At 46.3% G+C, this 20,471-nt stretch overlaps 1 protein-coding gene across 1 annotated transcript in view; it reads right to left on the bottom strand.

Annotated features, from left to right (window-relative positions):
* Positions 1-20,471, bottom strand: part of STARD8 (StAR related lipid transfer domain containing 8) — a 226,777-nt gene that overhangs the window by 179,559 nt on the left and 26,747 nt on the right. Inside the window, exon 2 of the mRNA XM_044305494.1 lies at positions 9,422-9,455. Within this exon, the coding sequence (XP_044161429.1) occupies positions 9,422-9,455 (34 nt within the window). The remainder of the gene's footprint in view (positions 1-9,421; positions 9,456-20,471) is intronic.

Here is a 20,471-nt window from a genome sequence, read left to right on the forward strand (position 1 = left end):
CCTAGCAACCGTGCGTGAAAATTGCACCGCATCCGCACTTGGTTGCGGATGCTTGCGATTTTCACGCAACCCCATTAATTTCTATGTGCGTGAAAAACGCACAAAATAGAGCATGCTGCGATTTTCACGCAATGCACAAGTGATGCGTGAAAATCACCGCTCATGTGAACAGCCCCATAGAAATGAATGGGTCGGTATTCAGTGCGGAATACTCGCCTGTGTGAAAGGGGCCTAAGTCTTTTGAAATAATGACCCCTAAACCCCTTTCCACAGATACTGAGGATAGGACTGTATCACCGATTTTATATTCTGGTCTTGGGTTTTTACGTCCCAGGTGCATTATCTTGCACTTATCAACAGTACATTTTAGTTGCCAGATTTTTGACCATTCCTCTAGTTTTCCTAAATCCTTTTCCATTTGGTGTATCCCTCCAGGAACATCAACCCTGTGAGCATTTTAATATGCTGGGTATATGGAACTGGAAGAGTTAAGGCTGTTTCACACGAGCGGATGCCGTGCGTGACATCCGCTTCGTGAATGACAGCCAAGACCCGATGCAGACTGCAGAGGCACGGAGCATTAACATGATTGATAATGCTCCGTGCCTCTCTGTGACCTCTTTACTACGAAATCACAGTGAGAAGTTGTCATTGTGATTTCGTAGTAAAGAGGTCAAACAGACCTCAATCATGTTAATGCTCCGTGCTTCTGCTGTCCGCATCGGGTCTTGGCTGTCATTCATGGAGCGGATGTCACGCACGGCGTCCGCTCGTGTGAAACAGCCCTTAGTGTCCTGTGGGGGTTTGCTCTGGTAGACAGGACAAGCGGACACCGTATAGAGGCAAAGACCAGTTTATAACTCAAAAACTTCAGTGCTTTGCTCACACGTAGGCCTCATGCACACAAACGTTGTTTTGGTCCGCATCCGAGCCACAGTGTTGCGGCTTGGATGCGGACCAATTCACTTGAGTGGTTCCGCAAAAGATGCGGACTTCACTCCGTGTGCTGTCCGCGTCCGATTCTCCGTTCCATGGTCTGCAAAAAAAATATAACTTGTCCTATTCTTAATAGGCAGTTATATCAATGGCTGTCTGTGCCATTCCACAAATTGGAGAACGCACACGGACGTCATCCGTGTTTTGCGGACCGCAAAATTCATAATGGTCATGTGCATGAGGCCTTATGATAACAAAACAGTACAACAGTCCATTTGCAGTTTTGGTGTTCGTTCACACCTAGACAGTTCATACAGAAAAACAGTCACCTGTTATCCTAGGTGTTAGTTCACAACCGATCAGCATTACTCAGGAAAGAGCAGACTTCCCAAACTCAGGCCTCCAGCCTAGCACACAGCTCAGATCCCAATCCAGCGATTGCCAGAGCTCCCTCATGACCTTGGACATAAAAGGGGCCCCCTGGTCAGTCAGAACCTCTTTAGGTAGCCCCATTCGGGAGAACATCTCCATTAGCTCCTTAGCTATAAGTTTAGCCGATGTATGTATCAGTGGCACCGCCTCCGGGTACCGAGTGGCGTAGTGTAGGACGACTAAGATGTGTTGGTGTCCTCTAGCGGACTTCGGTACTGGGCCTATGAGGTCCATAGCGATTCGAACAAACGGTACCTCGATGATCAGAAGAGGTACCAAGGGACTGCAGAAAAGGTGCTGAGGGCTAGTTGCCTGACAGGTCAGGCAAGACTTACAGAATTCGTCTACCTCCCTAAAAAACAGGGCCAGTAAAACCGTTGTAGTATCTGGTCCTGTGTTATCTGCATTTTCAGATGACCCCCGAGAACATGTTGGTGGGCTAACTCTAACACGAGTTTGCGATAAGCCTGGGGCACCCCCAACTGTTCAATGGGTTCACCCCGCAGCTGGTTTATCCAAAACAACATATCCTGATGAACCACAAAACAGGGGAACACTGACTCTGCCCCAGCTTGTTGTGGTTCACCATCTAATATTAATACATTTTCCCAGGCTCGGGATCGGGTTGGGTCGCAGTGTTGTGCAGTACCAAAATTATCCCCGGAGACACTGAGGTCTGCCAGCACAGGCACCGGCGGCAAGTCCTCCACGTATCCAACCATTAGTGGGGTTGTCTCCCCCTCTTCCATCGAGGTAGCGGTCATCCCTACCGATGGCCCTTCGGCCACTCCCACAGTTCTGGCCTCTCCCCGGAGCAAGGCCACTCTGCTGGGGTTACCCCTGTCTCATGGGTATCAGTCACTTTCGTAGCAGGCCACAGTGCTGTGAAACCCGGGAAGTCTCTCCCAATTATAAGTTCGTAGTGTAAGTTTGTGGCAACTGCCACTTCGTGAGCCCACCTGCCGGCCCCTGTGGTTAGAGACACCAGTTCGGTGGGATAGTCTTTTAAGTCCCCATGAATGCACATGACCCCAACTTTTCGGCCAGTATACTCAGCGGACCATACCAGGGGAGCCCTTACTAAGGACACCAGACTCCCTGAGTCCAGCAGGGCCTCCGCTGGAGTGTCTCCCACTTCCACCTGGCACCGGATGATTTAGAGTTTCTGGGGTACCCGCTGCACACAGCTTCCTGGCATATAACAACTGACGGAAGCCATAGTTCTTGTCTATGGGTTCCAGCTGATGTGGACAGTCAGCTCGTATATGGCCAGGCTCCCTACACCACCAGAAGACTATGAGAGCCTGGTCCAGAGGGAGTACATCCCGGGCGGGTTTGGTTGGCACAACTCGCCGGGTCTGGGGTGGATATTTACGGGATTTGACTGCCCCCTCCCAAAATCCTGTAGATTCCAGGTAGCCTCATAGCGTTCCACCAGATCGACCATCTCAAGGGCATTACCTTAAGAGACCTAGCCGATCCATTGCTGAAGAGGGGGTGGCAAAGCCCTCCAGAACATATCAGCCAATATTCTGTCCAGCATAGCCATGGGACTCAGCACATCAGGCTGTAGCCACTTTTGCAAAAGGTGGAGTAAGTCATAATACTGGGGTCTTGTGGGCTCAGCCGGCTCAAACCCCCACTGATGTATCCGCTGGGCCCGGACCAACACATTCTCCACCAGTCTTGCCAAAATCTCAACCTTTACTTTGTGGTAGTCGGCCGCTTGATCATCCGGCAAGTCGAAATACACCCACTGAGAATCGGATGCCGGAAACTGAGCGACGACCTCAGCCTACTGGTCTCGGGGTAGCTTCTCCATTGTTGCCACTTTCTCGCACATCGCCAGGTAGGTTTCGATGTCGTCTGCGGGTGTTATGTTAGGAATCGCCGCACGGACTGCCTTCCAGGCATCGTGGACGCTTGGGGTTGCTCCTGCTGTCTGTAAAGGCATCAAGTGTTATAGAAGCAACTGGTTGGTCTCTTGCTGCTGCTTGCTAGCCTCCCGTTGTTGCAGGTTTGTCTCTCGCTGCTGCAGATTAGCCTCCATGAGGGCCTTCACAACAGCCTGCATTTTGTTATGGGACACGTATGCCCAAAAATGCAAATCAAAAAATATTTCGGCATTCACGCCAGCCTCACTGTTCTTGCACGCATCCTCCACTAATTGTGGGGATTTGCTCTGGTAGACAGGACAAGCGGACGCAGTATAGAGGCAAAGACCAGTTTGTAACTCAAAAACTTCAGTGTTTTATTCACACTTATTGCAACAAAACAGTATGACATTCCATTTGCAGTTTTGGTGTTGGTTCACACCTAGACAGTTCATACAGCAAAACTGTCACCTGTTATCCTAGGTGTTTGTCCACACCCGATCGGCATTGCTCAGGACAGAGCAGACTTCCCAAACTCAGGCCTCCAGCCTAGCACACTGCTCAGATCCCAATCCAGCGATTGCCAGAGCTCCTCTGTCAGAAAGAGAGGTAATTACCACCAGCTGACACTGCTGGCTGGATTTTTTATATATGCCAGTCAAGACCAGCCTGGAACGTGGAGAGTAGTCACCCACCCAGTACTTTGACTACTCTCAGTAAGAGCCGTCCCAAATCAGCTATTACAGCTATACTAAATAGCAAGGTGTCAAACAGCAACTGCTGCTGACACATGAAAACTGGCTCTTACTCCACTGAGGCCAGGAACCTCGGTGACATATACCTTCCATCAACGACGGTCCCTTGCGCCTTCCTACAGTCCATCAATTTTCCTACTTACAAATAGACACAGTACATCTTATACACCTATATTAAAGGGGTTGTCTGAGTTAAAAAGAATGATGGAAGGTAGGGAAGCTGTATTCACCAGGTTCAACCCCCCTCTACTCCAGTGCTGCTACTCTGATCATCCCTGCCACTGAAGCCATGATGTCGGATCCCATAAGACTTGGAAAGAAAGGACGTGATCTTGCAAGTCTAAAATAACGTCACATTAAAAATGGCACCTCTTGCACTGTGACGTGTTTCAACTGTAACAACGGTCTTACTATAATAAGACCATTGTGAATATATTTATTGTAAATATGTTTCAATAAAGAAGATTGAAACATAGACTCACTGGATCCACCTCCTTCCTTTCCAAGCGTATACAGGGTGTGGACACACCTGGGGATCTGTGCTCAGAGTCGGCAGTTATCTTGTAGATGCTGGACATCCACTACATGTGAATACCACATATGACCACTGCAGCCAATCACTGTCCTCAGCAGTATACGGTAGACCCCTTAGACCTGAGACTGGCTGTAACAATTATATGTCATGTAAACAAAGCCCACCCAGTTGCACTGGAAAGGAGGGGGTTTTAACCAGTGAGTATGCATTCTTTTGTCAGTTTAACACCTTTCCTTCTTTTACCCATTTTTTTACATTTGGACAATCACTGTGGATGCTGGAGTGATGGCCATTGCAATAGTTGTATAGAAATTGTAGTTGCAGGGCAGAAGAGGACAAGATGTTTCTATGGCCGCATGCACACGACCGCAAAACACGGATGGCGTCCGTGCTTTTTCCGAAAAGCACGGACAAGAATAGGATATATTATATTTTTTTTGCGGAGCCACGGAACGGAGCAATGGATGCGGACAGCACACGGACAGCCCCATTGAAGTGAATGGGTCCGGATTCGGACAAAAACAACGGCCGTGTGCTTGGGGCCAAAGCCGGTAGTTTCCTGCTTTTTAGGGGACATATATAGATTACACAGAATAATCACGGTTGTCAATGAAAATAATTAAGGCACTGCATATTTAGCTGCACTAACAATATCCAATATCATATACAGCACTCATCGATGTGTACTTCTTACATCATATGACCGACACACCTCAAAGAGCATCCATTACCCCCTCTTCCCAGCTCCTCTGAAGAGTCACACGTCTGCTATACAGCACATTCAGTCATACTGGTCTGTTTACGGCGAGCTCTTCAGTATTTGTCTATGTGGTGTAACAGCTGGTTTTTTATCATTAACTAAAAATGTTCATAATCACGGACAAAGACAAGAGGTAATACGATCCTGCTAGGTAGATCTAGTCATGAGACAGGCTGTCTGACATACATCAAAGTATGTCTACTATGTAGTGTGTGCTGTGTAGTGAACCTACAAGAAGCTATCAGGAATCGCTTAGGGCATCTGTCAGAAGATTTGTATCTATGAAACTGCCTTGGCAGCTGAAGGCATCATGTTCATGTGTGCCCGTATTGCTGGGAAAAAGTATGTTTGAATACATGTAAATGAGGCTCCAGGAGCAATGGGGGTGTTGCTGTTACACCTAGAGGCTGCCACACCCTCTCCACTTTGATTGATAGGTCCAGGCAGTGCAAATGTCATCACGCCTGGCCCTATCAATCAAAGTACAGAGGGTGCGACAGTTGCAGAGAAAGCGGAGTCTCTACAAGCAACAGCAACACCCCATTGCTCCTAGAGTAACGTGGACACATATGAACATGGGACCAATACAGATGCCTTCAGCTGCCTAATGCCCATTAACAGGTCAGCCAGTATTATAGGTACATAACTAAAGGTCCTTTTACATGGACTGAAAATCATTCTTCATGTGCAGGAGATCGTGGGGTCTAAATGGTCTGCTGCATTGGAAGAATGATTTTCTATGGGGATAATGTGTCCCCATACAGCGGAGGTGATTATTGCATGGAAATGCAGCCCTCCTAAAGTGCCTGCCTCGTGCCCAATAAACTGCCAGATCATCTGTAACAGGACACACGCAAAAGTCCAATGCACATAAATCCGCACTATTTGTTGCTGTTATTATGTGGTTTGTGGTGCGGATTTGATGATGATATTCTGCGGATCTCATCTTTCCAATGAAACAGGTGAAAACTGCACACAAAAAACCCTGCAACAACAAATGACATACTGCGGATTTCAAAATCCATACAGCAGGTCAGTTTCCACACCTAAGGGCTGTATTAGACCTGCAGAGGGTCCGCCAGTTCATAGGAACGCTCCTTAGCAATGATCTGCTTGTGTAAAAGTGCCGATTACCAGAGTATGAGCAAACTCATTCATTGGGAAATGACAATTTTTAAGTAGGCTAAAAAATTGTTGTTTGCCGGCGGCAGACCATGCTGTCTAATCACGCTCTGCTGCAGGCAAATAATAATTCTGTATAGGTATGAGCAACGGTATTAGCGATTGTTCCTCCTTATACTGTGGAGGATATTGCTGCATGTAATAGCAGCAGTCTCCTCCAATGACGATCAGGCGATTGCGGGGAAGGAACACTTCCTTCCTGATAATCTGCAGGTCTAATACAGCCCTAAGAAAAACGTACAGTGTACATGAGCAGGCGCCCTGACAGGCAGTAGGAGAAGGGGTAAGGCATGGCTGCAGGATCAGATTGCACAGTTTTGAGAGCTGTAATAGTGCTGCCATAGAGGTGCATGAGCCCTCTACTATACCTCCACATACCACCAATTTCGTATGGCGGCATACAGGGCATGTTCCATCTGACTTTATATTGCTTCTACGGAAGAATATCTCACTAAATGCAGTCTGTACATCATTGCATGGAGGCTGTACACAGGGGCTGACTGAGAACTTAAAGTGGCCCTGGAAAAAACTTATAGTGGGGAGGGCTTGGGTGCCCCCTGGGCATCAGCCCACTAGGAAATTTCCATGTAGAGTATATTGTCAGTCCTCCCCTGGCTGTATGGGCACCTACTAATGGAGCCATGCAGGGTGAGTGCACTGTTGTACAGGCTCCACATACAGCTCTCATACTTTGTGCCTTTTGCTTGAGCCCTTATACATAGAAGTTCTATGGGTAATAGTACTGTCTGTGGAGTGGCCATGTGAATACTACAGAATAATACACTCCTGGGCACTAAGTACTAAACAGTCATATAGTAAGAATATTAAACTTGTGTATCTAAGGAGCTTCACCTTTGTAGTAGTGCTGTCATTTACATAAAGCAAAGTGCTTCAGACATATAGACATGCACTGTATACCTACCTATCATGTCTACATTAGCTTGCATCTCCATGACAGATTATGCTTCAATCATAATGACAACAGAAACTGAAATGTATCTTTTCTGTAGGCTAAATCATATTGAAAGTAGTCTCTGAAAGGCTATCACATGCTCTGTCCAGACACCCATGACTGGTGAGAGGTGACCTGAGGTTGAAGTGTTGACGTCTCTCACATCACACCACTTCAATTAGCTCTTCATAACTGTGCTGACCTTCCCAAGTCCATTAATGACAAGCCTCATCAATCATGATGTATCAATAACCTTGACATCCTAATACCATTAAATCACTGGGGTTTTCAAACTCATGAAACTGCATGAATAAGTAGATTTGCACATTGTGGTATCTCTAAAACACACACACAAAGCAAAACTAAGTCAAAAGTAATAAGAAAACAATTATATATTTTATAAAAAGCCCTGACAATTATTAAACTATTGTACAGACAATAAAAAGTGTCAAAAAACGAAACCAATTAATGAAAAATACGTGCAGCTCTCACACGAACCTGAACTAATTCTTGGTTATGATAATTTAGTATTTTCGTGGAAAATTAAACTTCACAGAAGTTCGGGTTTGGGTTAGGTGTTGTGTAGATTGCATTATTTTCCCTTATAACATGGTTATAAGGGAAAATAATAGCATTCTTAATACAGAATGCTTACTACAATAGGACTGGAGGGGTTAAAAAAAAATAATAATAATTTAACTCACTTAATCCACTTGTTCGCGCAGCCCAGTTCTCTCGTCTTCTTCTTTGAGGAACAGGATCTTTGATGATGTCACTGCGCTCATCACATGGTCCATCACATGATCTTTTACCATGGTGATGGATCATGTGACGGACCATGTGATGAGTGTAGTGAGGTCACCACAGGTCCTTTTCTTGTGCACAGCAAAGATGAAAACAGAAGAGAAGACGGGCTGTGCAAACAAGTGGATTAAGGCGAGTTAAATTATTATTATTATTTTTAACCCTTCCAGCCCTATTGTACTATGCATTCTGTATTAAGAATACTATTATTTTCCCTTATAACCATGTTATAAGGGAAAATAATAATGATCGGGTCCCCATCCTGATCGTCTCCTAGCAACCCTGCGTGAAAATCGCATGCATCTGCACTTGATTGCGGATGCTTGAGATTTTCATGCAGCCCTATTCACTTTGATGGGGCCTGCGTTGCGTGGAAAACACACAATATAGAACCTGCTGCAATTTTCACGCAATGCACAAGTGATGTGTGAAAATCACCCCTCATGTGCACAGCCCCATAGAAATGAATGGGTCCAGATTCAGTGCGGGTGCAATGCGTTCACCTCACGCATTGCACCCGCTCGGAAAACTCGCCCTTGTGAAAGGGGCCTAAGGCACAATGTGCCATGTTATCTGAAGCACACTGAGTGACCACTGGTCTGGAAACTGTGGCCCTGATTTATCAAGACCGGCATCTACCACACCAGTGTTGATAGGGCCTGCGCTGCCAGAGGAGCCATGTATTTTATTACAAAGCGCATGCCTCGTCATAAATTACATGATTCCTCCAAAAGTTCTCTGGCTCGAAGTTACTGTAGATTTCAGTCATTACTTCTGTCAGCATCTGGCATAAATAATAATGAATGAGCTGGGGCCAATGGCACCCTTTTTTGTATAATTAGCGAGGGCAGCGGAAAATACCAACTGCAAAAGTTGCTACAAATGAATTTCCCTCTATATGTGCTCACGGTAATCAGCTTTAAGAATATACGCTGCGTGCACCTGGTACTGTGGTGCTGAGCAATCAAATCAACCAGGGGAGTAGCTATAAGTGAAGCAGGGGAAGCGGCTACTTTTGGCCCATAGCCTTTAAATTACTGTATTCATTGTTTTTGGGTACGAAATGAAATGTTTTTTTAATACACCCTTCGATCGTGCAATCGTGCATTTGCGATAACATAATTTTTTGATGTGGAACTGTGGTGCTGATATCAGTATATACAATGTATACTATAGAGGTAATCCACTTACCTTCAGCTTTGCTGTCCTTTTTAGATACAAACAGCTGTAAAGAAAAGAAAGAGCTGTATTATTGTGTAGTTTAAAGACTGGTTTTCATACAAATTTGAGTTTATAGTGTATTCTTTAAAGAGGACCTGTCCGTGCTTCTGACTTGTCTTTTTTTTTTTAGCAAATACTAAAATTCTGAAGCATCTTTTCTCACAACTCTAAATTGTGCATATCCTCTGCCATTCCCCCAATATATTTATGAAAAAAAAATAACAACTGGGGTGTTACCAGTGTGTGTGTGTGTGTGTGTGTGGGGGGGGGGGGGGGTCCCTCCACAGTCGGATACTATCCATCCAATCAGTTTTTATATTACCAGACTGTGTAAGGGCACACCATTTTGACAAGGAGAATGACCACACCCAGTTGTTATTTTATTCCTTAACCAGCTCAGCTCCCCTAGCTTAAACCCCCTTGATGACCAGACCACTTTTTACAATTCTGCACTACACTACTTTTACCGTTTATTGCTCGGTCATACAACTTACCACCCAAATGAATTTTACCTCCTTTTCTTCTCACTAATAGAGCTTTCATTTGGTGGTATTTCATTGCTGCTGACATTTTTAGTTTTTTTTTATATTAATCAAAATTAATCAATTAAAACTACATTTCTATAAAAAAAAATTCTCTAAATGTATTGTTCTACATGTCTTTGATAAAAAAAAAATGCAAAAAGTGTATATTTATTGGTTTGGGTAAAAGTTATAGCATTTACAAACTATGGTGCAAAAATGTGAATTTACGCACTTTGACCTTCTGAGCACCTGTCATGTTTCCTGAGGTTCTACAATGCCCAGACAGTAGAAACACCCCACAAATGACCCAATTTCGGAAAGTAGACACCCTAAGGCAGGGGTGTCAAACTCAAATTCATCGGGGGCCGCATCAGCAGTTTGGTCACCCTCAAAGGGCCAGTTGTATCGGACTTATGGGGGATCTGTGGGTGACACTTATGGGGGATCTGTGGGTGGCTCTTATGGGGGATCTGTGTATGACAGTTATGGGGGGGATCTGTGGATGACACATATATAGCATCTTATGCTATGTGTCATCCACAGATCCCCTCCATAAGTGTCCCTGTAGTGAATGACCCTCAATACACGGGATAGGGGCCGGCATCTGCTTTTATAATGACAGCGGGGCCCGTGCAGTGACTATTCTACTACACGGGCCCCGCTCAATGTATAATCATATCTCTAATAGTTAATGGTTACCGTTTGTATATAATCGCATAAGGAGCGCTGTGTGTTACCGATACTTACAACTACAAGCGCTCGCCGAGAGGAGGCAGGCCGGGAGGACAGGCGCTGGCAGCGTGAGTCATATGTCATGCGCCCACGCCGCCTGCTTCATTCATAAAGTGGGCGGCGCAGGCGCGTGACGTATGACTCACACTGCCAGCGCCCATCCTCCCAGCCTGCCTCCTCCCTCCTCTCGGCGAGTGCTTGTAGTTGTAAGTACCGGTAATACACAGCGCTCCTTATGTGATTTATTATCACTTCCTGCAGGGGCCGCCTGCAGGAAGTGATAATAAAAGGTGAAGGCTGGCGGCGGCTACGCGGGCCTCATGACGAGGTCTGGCGGGCCGGATTATGCTCGCGGGCCTTGTGTTTGACACCCGTCTTCTGTCCCCCTTGAATGTATGTCAGCAGCAGCAGCACCAGGAGAAGGACTGGAGCTGCAGGCTGCACAGGGACAAGTGAGTGACTGGCAACCCCTTCCTGCTGTCACAGAGTTGCTGGGTTCTCCTGGAAAAGTTGTTGAAGTGCAGCTGCCTGGAGGTGGTGGGCTCCAAGCTTCTTACAGCCACTCTGACCTTCATGCATGGAGTTTCAGCTGCCTGGAAGTGACCTCCAGGCTTCTATGTAGGAAGGCACAGTAGACTGCTGGGAGCTGCCTGTGTGGAGGCTGAGCAGCCTGCTGGATGCAGAGAGCTGTGTGATCACTGTCCCCTCCTGTACAGAGAGCAGCAAGGGACTCTCCAGGAGTGGCATCGGCTGGGCAGATCCGCTTCTAGGATCTGGGCACCATGGACATTCTGTAGCCCTCACATGCTTCTTTATGTATCACAGCAAGGAGATTGGGGCAGTTGACAGCAGGGCTCCGGCTGGAGGTAGCACTTTGTGAAAGGTTGTCACACAGGTTGTCAGGGGCTGGGAGTGGAGAACATCTTGGTGTGTAACCTGGTGTCACTGTGCTGTACAAAGGATCTGCTGGGCATGGTGCCTCCACAGAGGGCAGGGAATCAGATTGACTGAGGAGGGCTTGTACTTTGGAGAAGAATATGTGGCTTCATGTGACAGAGGAATGGCACAGAAGATTGTGTGGATGAGGATACGTCGTGTCTCCCGGAGCTCTGCCCCTGACATCTCCAAGTGACAGACACTGCTGGACCCCCCTGGCACCCTGCACACAGAGCCTTCCTGTATGTATGGCTGGTGCCAACTTGTGATCAGATCTGACAGTCTGAAGCCAGGAAGCGCTGCCACCCTGTCCCCAGGTCTGCTCTGTGCATGCACCCGGAGCCCTCTGTGCCCACACCGGTGATGCCATGTCCTGCAACCATAGTGGAGGTGATGTGGGAGGCTCTGTGCTCTGGATAAAAAGCAGCTCTGGAGGTAAAGGCATCAGTAGGGACCGTTACTACGGCATGAAAGATGTGGAGTCGGGTCGGGGCAACAGGGTGCTGTTAAACTCCAGTAGAGGGGACGGGCTGCTTCTCCTGGGCACCAGTGACACTGGCAGGGGCAGTGGTGTGGGACCGGGAGGGGGCTTGCAGGAGAGCCACCGAGGGAAGCAGGGAGCTTGCATGAGCTTATTGGGGAAGCCGCTATCGTACAACAGCAGCCAGAGCTGCCGGAGGAACGTGAAGTACCGGAGGCTGCATAACTACCTGTGCAACGTGCTGGAGAGACCCCAGGGCTGGGCATTTGTCTACCACATCTTTGTGAGTACCGGACACCGTGCTGCTGTGTATAATGCACCGCCACTCGCCACATGTGGGCATGGCCCTGGCATTCAATACATATCAGGGAAAGCTATACTGTGCATTTATAATGTGTGCAGGGTGCCTGGGGGGTCCAGCAGGGTCTGTCACTTGGAGATGTCAGGGGCAGATCTCCGGGAGACACGACGTATCCTCATCCTCCCACACAATCTTCTGTGCCATTCCTCTGTCACATGAAGCCACATATTCTTCTCCAAAGTACAAGCCCTCCTCAGTCAATCTGATTCCCTGCCCTCTGTGGAGGCACCATGCCCAGCAGATCCTTTGTACAGCACAGTGACACCGGGTTACACACCAAGATGTTCTCCACTCCCAGCCCCTGACAACCTGTGTGACAACCTTTCACAAAGTGCTACCTCCAGCCAGAGCCCTGCTGTCAATTGCCCCAATCTCCTTGCTATGACGCATAAAGAAGCATGTGAGGGCTACAGAATGTCCATGGTGCCCAGATCCTAGAAGCGGATCTGCCCAGCCGATGTCACTCCTGGAGATTCCTGTAAACTAGAGACTGTATGTAAACTAATAGTATACACTACATAACACTGACAGCCTGCACAGTCACATGTGGGCACAGCCCTGGCATCCAATACATGTCACAGAGAGCTATACTGTGCATTATAAGCTATACTGCACAGTATAGCTCTCTGTGATATGTATTGGAAGCCAGGGCTGTGCCCACATGTGACTGTGCAGGCTGTCAGTGTTATGTAGTGTATATTAGTGTACATACAGTCTTATAATTTATAAGACTGTATGTAAATAATATACACTACATAACCCTGACAGCCTGCACAGTCACATGTGGGCACAGCCTGGCCCCTTCTTACCCCCAGTATTTGAGGCTCCTCAAGTCCTCTCAGGGCATCGGTCATGACGGCGGCATATGCAGGGGTCGGGCTCTGCTTCCGGTCTGCGGCCTGGGCCCGGTGTATTGAATCTGGAGGTGAGGCGGCGGGAGCCTGAGGCCACTTGCAGTAAGAGAGGGGCGGCCACACACAGGACAGCCAGGCCGGGCCAGGAGGATCACGGGCTGCCGCTCACAGCGACACCAGGTGGTCGGAGGGAGCAGTGCCGCTCCCACGGAGGCCGGCCTGCTCAGCTCCACCTACCGTCCACCACATCAGAGCTTTCGGATTCGGCACGCCGGCCAGAGAAAAACTGCAGGCACATCTTAAAGCGGCCCCAGGGCCGGCGGCCTACCGGGAAATTTCCCGGTATCCCGGTAGGCCAGTCCGGCCCTGCTTACAGGGGGGTGATCAATGACAGGGGGGTGATCAGGGGTTAATAAGTGACGGGGGGTGTAGTGTAGTGTGGTGCTTGGTGCTACTTATTACAGAGCTGCCTGTGTCCTCTGGTGGTCGATCCAAGCAAAAGGGACCACCAGAGGACCAGGTAGCAGGTATATCAGACGCTGTTAACAAAACAGCGTCTGATATACCTTTCAAGGGTTAAATGATCGCCGCTGGCAGGCTGTAGATCAACTAGTTTAGTTTCAGATCCTGTGAACATGCGCTCCTGTGAGTGCGCGTTCGCAGGAAATCTCGCGTCTTGCGAGATGACGCTCCGGCGCGTCCAGGAGGAATAACCAGGCCGCTCGCAGGATGCAATCCTGCGTTAGGCGGTCAGGTAGTGGTTAATTCTAGGGCAATACCAAGCACAGCCACTATACAATGTATGGCGCTGTGCTTGGTGAGCAGAGAGAAGGCCGTGACACTACTGCGAGCGCCGTAGCCTTTTCAAACTGCTGATTGGCGGGATTCCCTGGTGTCAGACACCGACTGATCAGATACTGATGACCTATACAGAGGATAGGTCAACAGTAACAAAAAAAACTCTTGGAAAAACCTTTTAAATACTTGTTTTTCTATGTTATATTAAACCTTTATCTATCATTCAGGTTATCAGGGTGATGGACCCAGGTCTGCCCCCCTGTTTGGTTAGTTAGTGTAGTCTAGTCTGGGAAGAGCTTGCAAACAGATGTGTGCAATACAAGATCTGCAGACAAGGCCTCAAGTTCCACAGAACTGCTATCACTGAAGCTTCAATTTACCACAGAATAGCCCTAAAACTAAAGTACCTCGAAAAAAAGATCAGACATCTTGAGAATGTTTAGAACCCACAAGGCCATGAGAGATATTACCAGTAAGGTAAAGTAAGATTTTTTATGGCAAGGGATCTTCCTGCTGTGGGGGGCAATAATGCTCAAAAACCTGCCACACTTTGATACGGACTGGACATTCATGTATTCATCTGCAACCATCAGTTTGGGAACTGCAGTTGGAGTTAAGAAGTAGAACCTAACCGCATGGCTATGGTTGCTTAGAAAAACAATCTATATATAGAGAGAGATAGAGTAGAAGTACTACTATCTCTATCATTGTGGAAGCTGTTTCTTTGAAAAATACTTATTTTGCTACTACTTTTACTACAACCCTAATCATCTATTCAGTAAAGAGGCACTATCTATTCTAAAACCCAGGTAGGACTGCCACCATGACCTATGAGTACTACTACCCCTCTCAGAAGGTCTGTGCACACATTGGACCAAATTTTTATTTCTTACCACCATGAGTTGCCAAGCAGCCACTCTCTACCATGTGAATTTTCTGAGGGTCATTACGCAAATTTCTACCAGGATGCACCAGGCCCTCTGTGGAGGACACCCTTCTTGACCATAGGTCCTAGCTGTTTAAGCATTCCCACAAAGGGGTGAAATCCAGTTCCAATACAGTCATGGCATGTGCACACCTCCTTGCTTCTCCTTGAACAGACAAAATCATCGGCCTTGATCACCTGCCTACTTGTTGCCCCTATTTTAAGTACTATCTCCTCCAGATAGTGTCAGTGGTAGGATATTTTTTTATGGATGCTATTGTATGCAAGCAATGCAATCAGTTTAACTCATTCTCTTAAGGCCCCTTTCACACAGGCGAGTTTTCCGTGCGGGTGCGATGCGTGCGGTGAACGTATTGCACCCGCACTGAATCCGGACCCATTCATTTCTATGGGGCTGTGCACATGAGCGTTGATTTTCACGCATCACTTATGCGTTGAGTGAAAATCGCAGCATGCTCTATATTGTGCGATTTTCACGCGACGCAGGCTCCATAGAAGTGAATGGGGTGCGTGAAAATCGCATAGCATCCGCAAGCAAGTGCGGATGCGGTGCGATTTTCACGCATGGTTGCTAGGTGACAGTCTATTCACTGTATTATTTTCCCTTATAACATGGTTATAAGGGAAAATAATAGCTTTCTGAATACAGAATGCATAGTATAATAGTGCTGGAGGGGTTAAAAAAAATAAAAAAGTTAACTCACCTTCTCCTCTTGATCGCGTAGTTCCCGGTCTCTTTACTTCTTGAATGATGAGCTGTGGGCTAAAGGACCTGTGGTGACGTCAGATCACATGCTCCATCACCACGGTGATGGACCATGTGATTGGAGCATGTGATCTGATGTCACCACAGGTCATTCAGCCCACAGTTCATTCAAGAAGTAAAGAGACCGGGAACTACGCGATCAAGAGGAGAAGGTGAGTTAACTTTTTTATTTTTTTTAACCCCTCCAGCACTATTGTACTATGCATTCTGTAGTCAGAATGCTATTATTTTCCCTTATAACCATGTTATAAGGGAAAATAATACAATCTTCAGAACATCAATCCCAAGCCCGAACTTCTGTGAAGAAGTTCGGGTTTGGGTACCAAACATGCACGATTTTTCTCACGCGAGTGCAAAATGCATTACAATGTTTTGCACTCGCGCGGAAAAATCGTGCATTTTCCCGCAACGCACCCGCCTCTTATCCGGGCCAAAAATAAGACGCCCGTGTGAAAGAGGCCTAATACTTTCATTTTTTTCTGGATTGCAACTGATAAATGATCGTGGGGTACTCTGCACATCTAATGTTTTAAATCATATGAAAAAGGTTAGTATTAGACCCCACAGGAATTCTTCAGATTTTTTGGTGCAATCATTAAATATTTATTTTCTCACAAAGAGGCACACTTAGTGTTTATTGTCATTAGTGTCATGGTTACAGCCTGCAGTAGAGAAATATACGCATGGTAGTTTTTCTTGCATGTGGTGGTCAAATGCACTTGTACAGGAGAAAAGCAGCTCACAGTTTCTTACAGAGGACTAGAGGTCAGGTTGCACCCAAAATGGCTGACAGCTCACATCATGCTCCTCACATGGGGTGGTGGGGCTGATGGAGGGGGAAGAGGGGGGGGGGGTAGAGGAGGAAGGCTATGGAATATATGTACTTTGTATCTGAAATGTGAGATTTTATTTTTATTCATGAAGTTTATAAGAAATAAATAAAAAATTTCCATTGTATGGGGGATGTCAGTCCATGAAAATGCACAAGACAGAATATGTTCTATTATTTGATTTCCGTTATTAACTGGCCATAAAAAAACTGCAGTGTGAATAACCCCATAGACTACCATTATGTGTTCCAGCCATTAAACAAAAATGTCCATCACACGTCCATGTTTCACTGTTGTGTGAACGTAGCCTCAGGCCAGGTCTCCATTCTCTCAAACAGCAGGTCTCACTGTGTCAATTAAAGGGGTTGTCTTTTACTAATGTGTTGTGATTTTTCCATCACATTATTACACTGCTCATATCCAGGGGTTACAACCAGGCCATTCTTGCACACCTTAGGAAAAGGCTCCGGCCTCTCCAGTGGCCAGGACAGTGGGAGCACACATAGGCACAGCAGTGGGGGTCGTAACCCCTGGAAAAGAGCAGCATATAATCCAATAAAAAAAAAAAATTAATGAAGCCCAGAAAGGAAGGAATATGGACAACCACAATACATTAGTAAGTGTCTGGTATTAACTTTTTCTACATGAGAAACGCCATTTGCTGAAGTGAGACAGCCCCTTTAGGCCCCTTTCACACGAGCGAGTATTCCGCGCGGGTGCGATGCGTGAGTTGAACGCATTGCACCCGCACTGAATCCTGACCCATTCATTTCTATGGGGCTGTTCACATGAGCGGTGATTTTCACGCATCACTTATGCGTTGCGTGAAAATCGCAGCATGCTCCTCTTTGTGCGTTGCGGTGCGATAATCCACGCAACGCAGGCCCCATAGAAGTGAATGGGGTTGCGTGAAAATCGCAAGCATCCACAAGCAAGTGCGTATGCGGTGCGATTTTCACGCATGGGTTCTAGGTGACAGTCTATTCACTGTATTATTTTCCCTTATAACATGGTTATAAGGGAAAATAATAGCATTCTGACTACAGAATGCATAGTATAATAGTGCTGGAAGGGTTAAAAAAATAAAAAAAAGTTAACTCACCTTATCCTCTTGTTCGCGTAGTTCGTTCCCGGTCTGTTCTTTGCTAGCTGTGGGCTTGGGCTAAAGGACCTTTGATGACGTCAGATCACATGCTCCATCACCATGGTAATGGACCATGTGATTGGAGCATGTGATCTGACGTCATCAAAGGTCCTTTAGCCCAAGCCCACAGCTAGCAAAGAACAGACCGGGAACGAACTACGCGAACAAAAGGATAAGGTGAGTTAACTTTTTTATTTTTTTAACCCTTCCAGCACTATTATACTATGCATTCTGTAGTCAGAATGCTATTATTTTCCCTTATAACCATGTTATAAGGGAAAATAATACAATCTTCAGAACATCAATCCCAAGCCCGAACTTCTGTGAAGAAGTTTGGGTTTGGGTACCAAACATGCGCAATTTTTCTCACGCGAGTGCAAAACGCATGACAATGTTTTGCACTCGCGCGGAAAAATTGCGCATTTTCCCCCAACGCACCCGCCTCTTATCCGGGCAAAAAACATGACGCCCGTGTGAAAGAGGCCTTAGGCCTCTTTCACGCGAGCGTTATGGCTTTCTCAGGGTCTGTTCAGGAAAAAACGGATGGTTTTGTAGGCAAGTTCAGTCAGTTTTGTCTGCAATTGCGTTTTTTTCTGTGTAGATGCAATCAGTTTTGGATGTGTTTCTCATGCGTGTGAAAAAAAATGAATATCAATCTACATCTAGCAGTCATCAGTGAAAAATGTATTGCTTCCGGATGCAATCAGTTTTTCACTGAAGCCCAATCAGAGCTGTGTGAAAAATGCAGAATATATGCAGTGTCCCACTAAGTGTTATATGTGGGCACTTTAAACTTTTGCTGCTGTCATATAAAATATATTGTATTTCCTAATATCAGGCTGACATTGTCATTATACTATTCACCCCTAGGTGGTGCTGGCGCCACATATTATATATAGCTTGGGGTTTGTTAATAAAGTTCAAGTTCAGTGTATAGAAAGGAAACAGAGAGGAGAAGGAAGCAAGTGTATGGTGGAGCAGAGCAGGCTCAGTCCAAGATGTAGCTGCCTTTCTTTCCTCTGAGCCCTGATCAAGCCTGGAGAGGACAGACCAAGTAGTCACAGCAGCCCAGCACAGACAAGTGAGTCAATGAACGAATATAACGCAAGTCTAGTGAAGATTAGAGCTAAGTCTAGCCAAGGGACTTCATAAGCACCAGTGACCAGAAGGAACTTAAACGTAGCTTGACACAACTGGATGATTAGTGCGCAGAATTATCCTTTTTCACTAAATGCCTTCTGGGATATAGTGAACCTGAATACTTCAGGAGAGCATCCTACATCAAATAATGTAGCAGAGAGTTTGCCTGTGACGAGGGAGACACCCTTATTGGATTGCTCAATATAAAGTAACTCAGTATTTGAGTGCTAGAGAATGGACTTAAAGTAGAACTACAGCCCTTATCAAAAGTTTAAGACCACTTGAAAAATTGCAAAAAATGATATTTAGCATGGCTGGATCTTAACAAGGTTCCAAGTAGAGCTTCAACATGCAACAAGAAGAAATGGGAGTGAGACAAAACATTTTTTGAGCATTCAATTTAATGAAAACAACGAATAAACTGAAACTGACAGTTTTTTAGCTGATCAAAAGTTTAGGATCACACCTCTAAAAAAGAAAAAATGAAACCGCCCCAAAACAGAAATTCAACTTCCAAACATGAACTCAGTTATGAGTAGCTACGCCGTTATTGTTTATCACTTCAAAAATTCGTTTCGGCATGCTTGATGCAAGCGTTTCCATGAGGTGAGTGGGAACATTTCTCCAAGTGGTGAAGACGGCCGCACGAAAGGGGTTGTCTTCTACTGTCTGGAACTGTTGTCCATTTTTGTAAACTTTCCTTGCCATCCATCCTCAAAGGTTCTCAATTGGATTTAGATTAGGGGAACACCAGGATGGGCCAAAAGAGTGATGTTATTCTCCTGGAAGAAGTCCTGCGGGCATTGTGTACTGTAGCATTGTCCTGTTGAGAAACCCAGTCGTTACCACACAGACGATGGCCCTTATTCATGAGGAATGCTCTCTGCAACATCTGGACATAGCCAGCGGCCGTTTGACACCCCTGCACTTCCTGAAGCTCCATTGTTCCACTGAAGGAAAAAGTGTAGTGTCCCACTACGTAAAGGTGGGCACTACTAAGGGTAAATTGGGTCATGTTGTCCCACCCCTCCAATGGGAAATTGCTATTATATTTTGTATTGCATTATAATGTATATTGTCATGTTATTTCCTGTGTAGCAGGCCTGTTAGGGGTGTAGTTTCTCCTCCCAAGCTGTAGAGGGAGTTAGGGAACCCCCTAGTACATATATTTAGGCCCAGACAGGAAAGGGTCAGTCCAGTCTAGTCCAGGAGGCTGAGTAGTGCAGTCTAGCCTACCTGAAGTGCTGAGCAAGTGAAGCTCAGAAGTTAGTCCAGGAGAAGAAGTTGCCTCCTGAAGATATCTAGCATTTTGTAAAGTACAGAGCAGAGCCAAGTTTATCCAGCCAAGTAGAAGGTTGAAGGGCAGAAGGATATTTACAGCAAGAGGATTTATACCAGAGGAAGGTTTCCCTACCCAAGGATAAAGCCAGCTATAGGGCATACGGGTCTTGGAGAAAGCCAGACAGGATCTGAAGAAAGTACAGCCTGATCTGTGAGTGTTATTCCCT

The sequence above is a fragment of the Bufo gargarizans genome, chromosome 9 (genome assembly GCF_014858855.1).
Source record: "Bufo gargarizans isolate SCDJY-AF-19 chromosome 9, ASM1485885v1, whole genome shotgun sequence".
In the NCBI taxonomy this organism is placed as follows: Eukaryota; Metazoa; Chordata; class Amphibia; order Anura; family Bufonidae; genus Bufo; species Bufo gargarizans.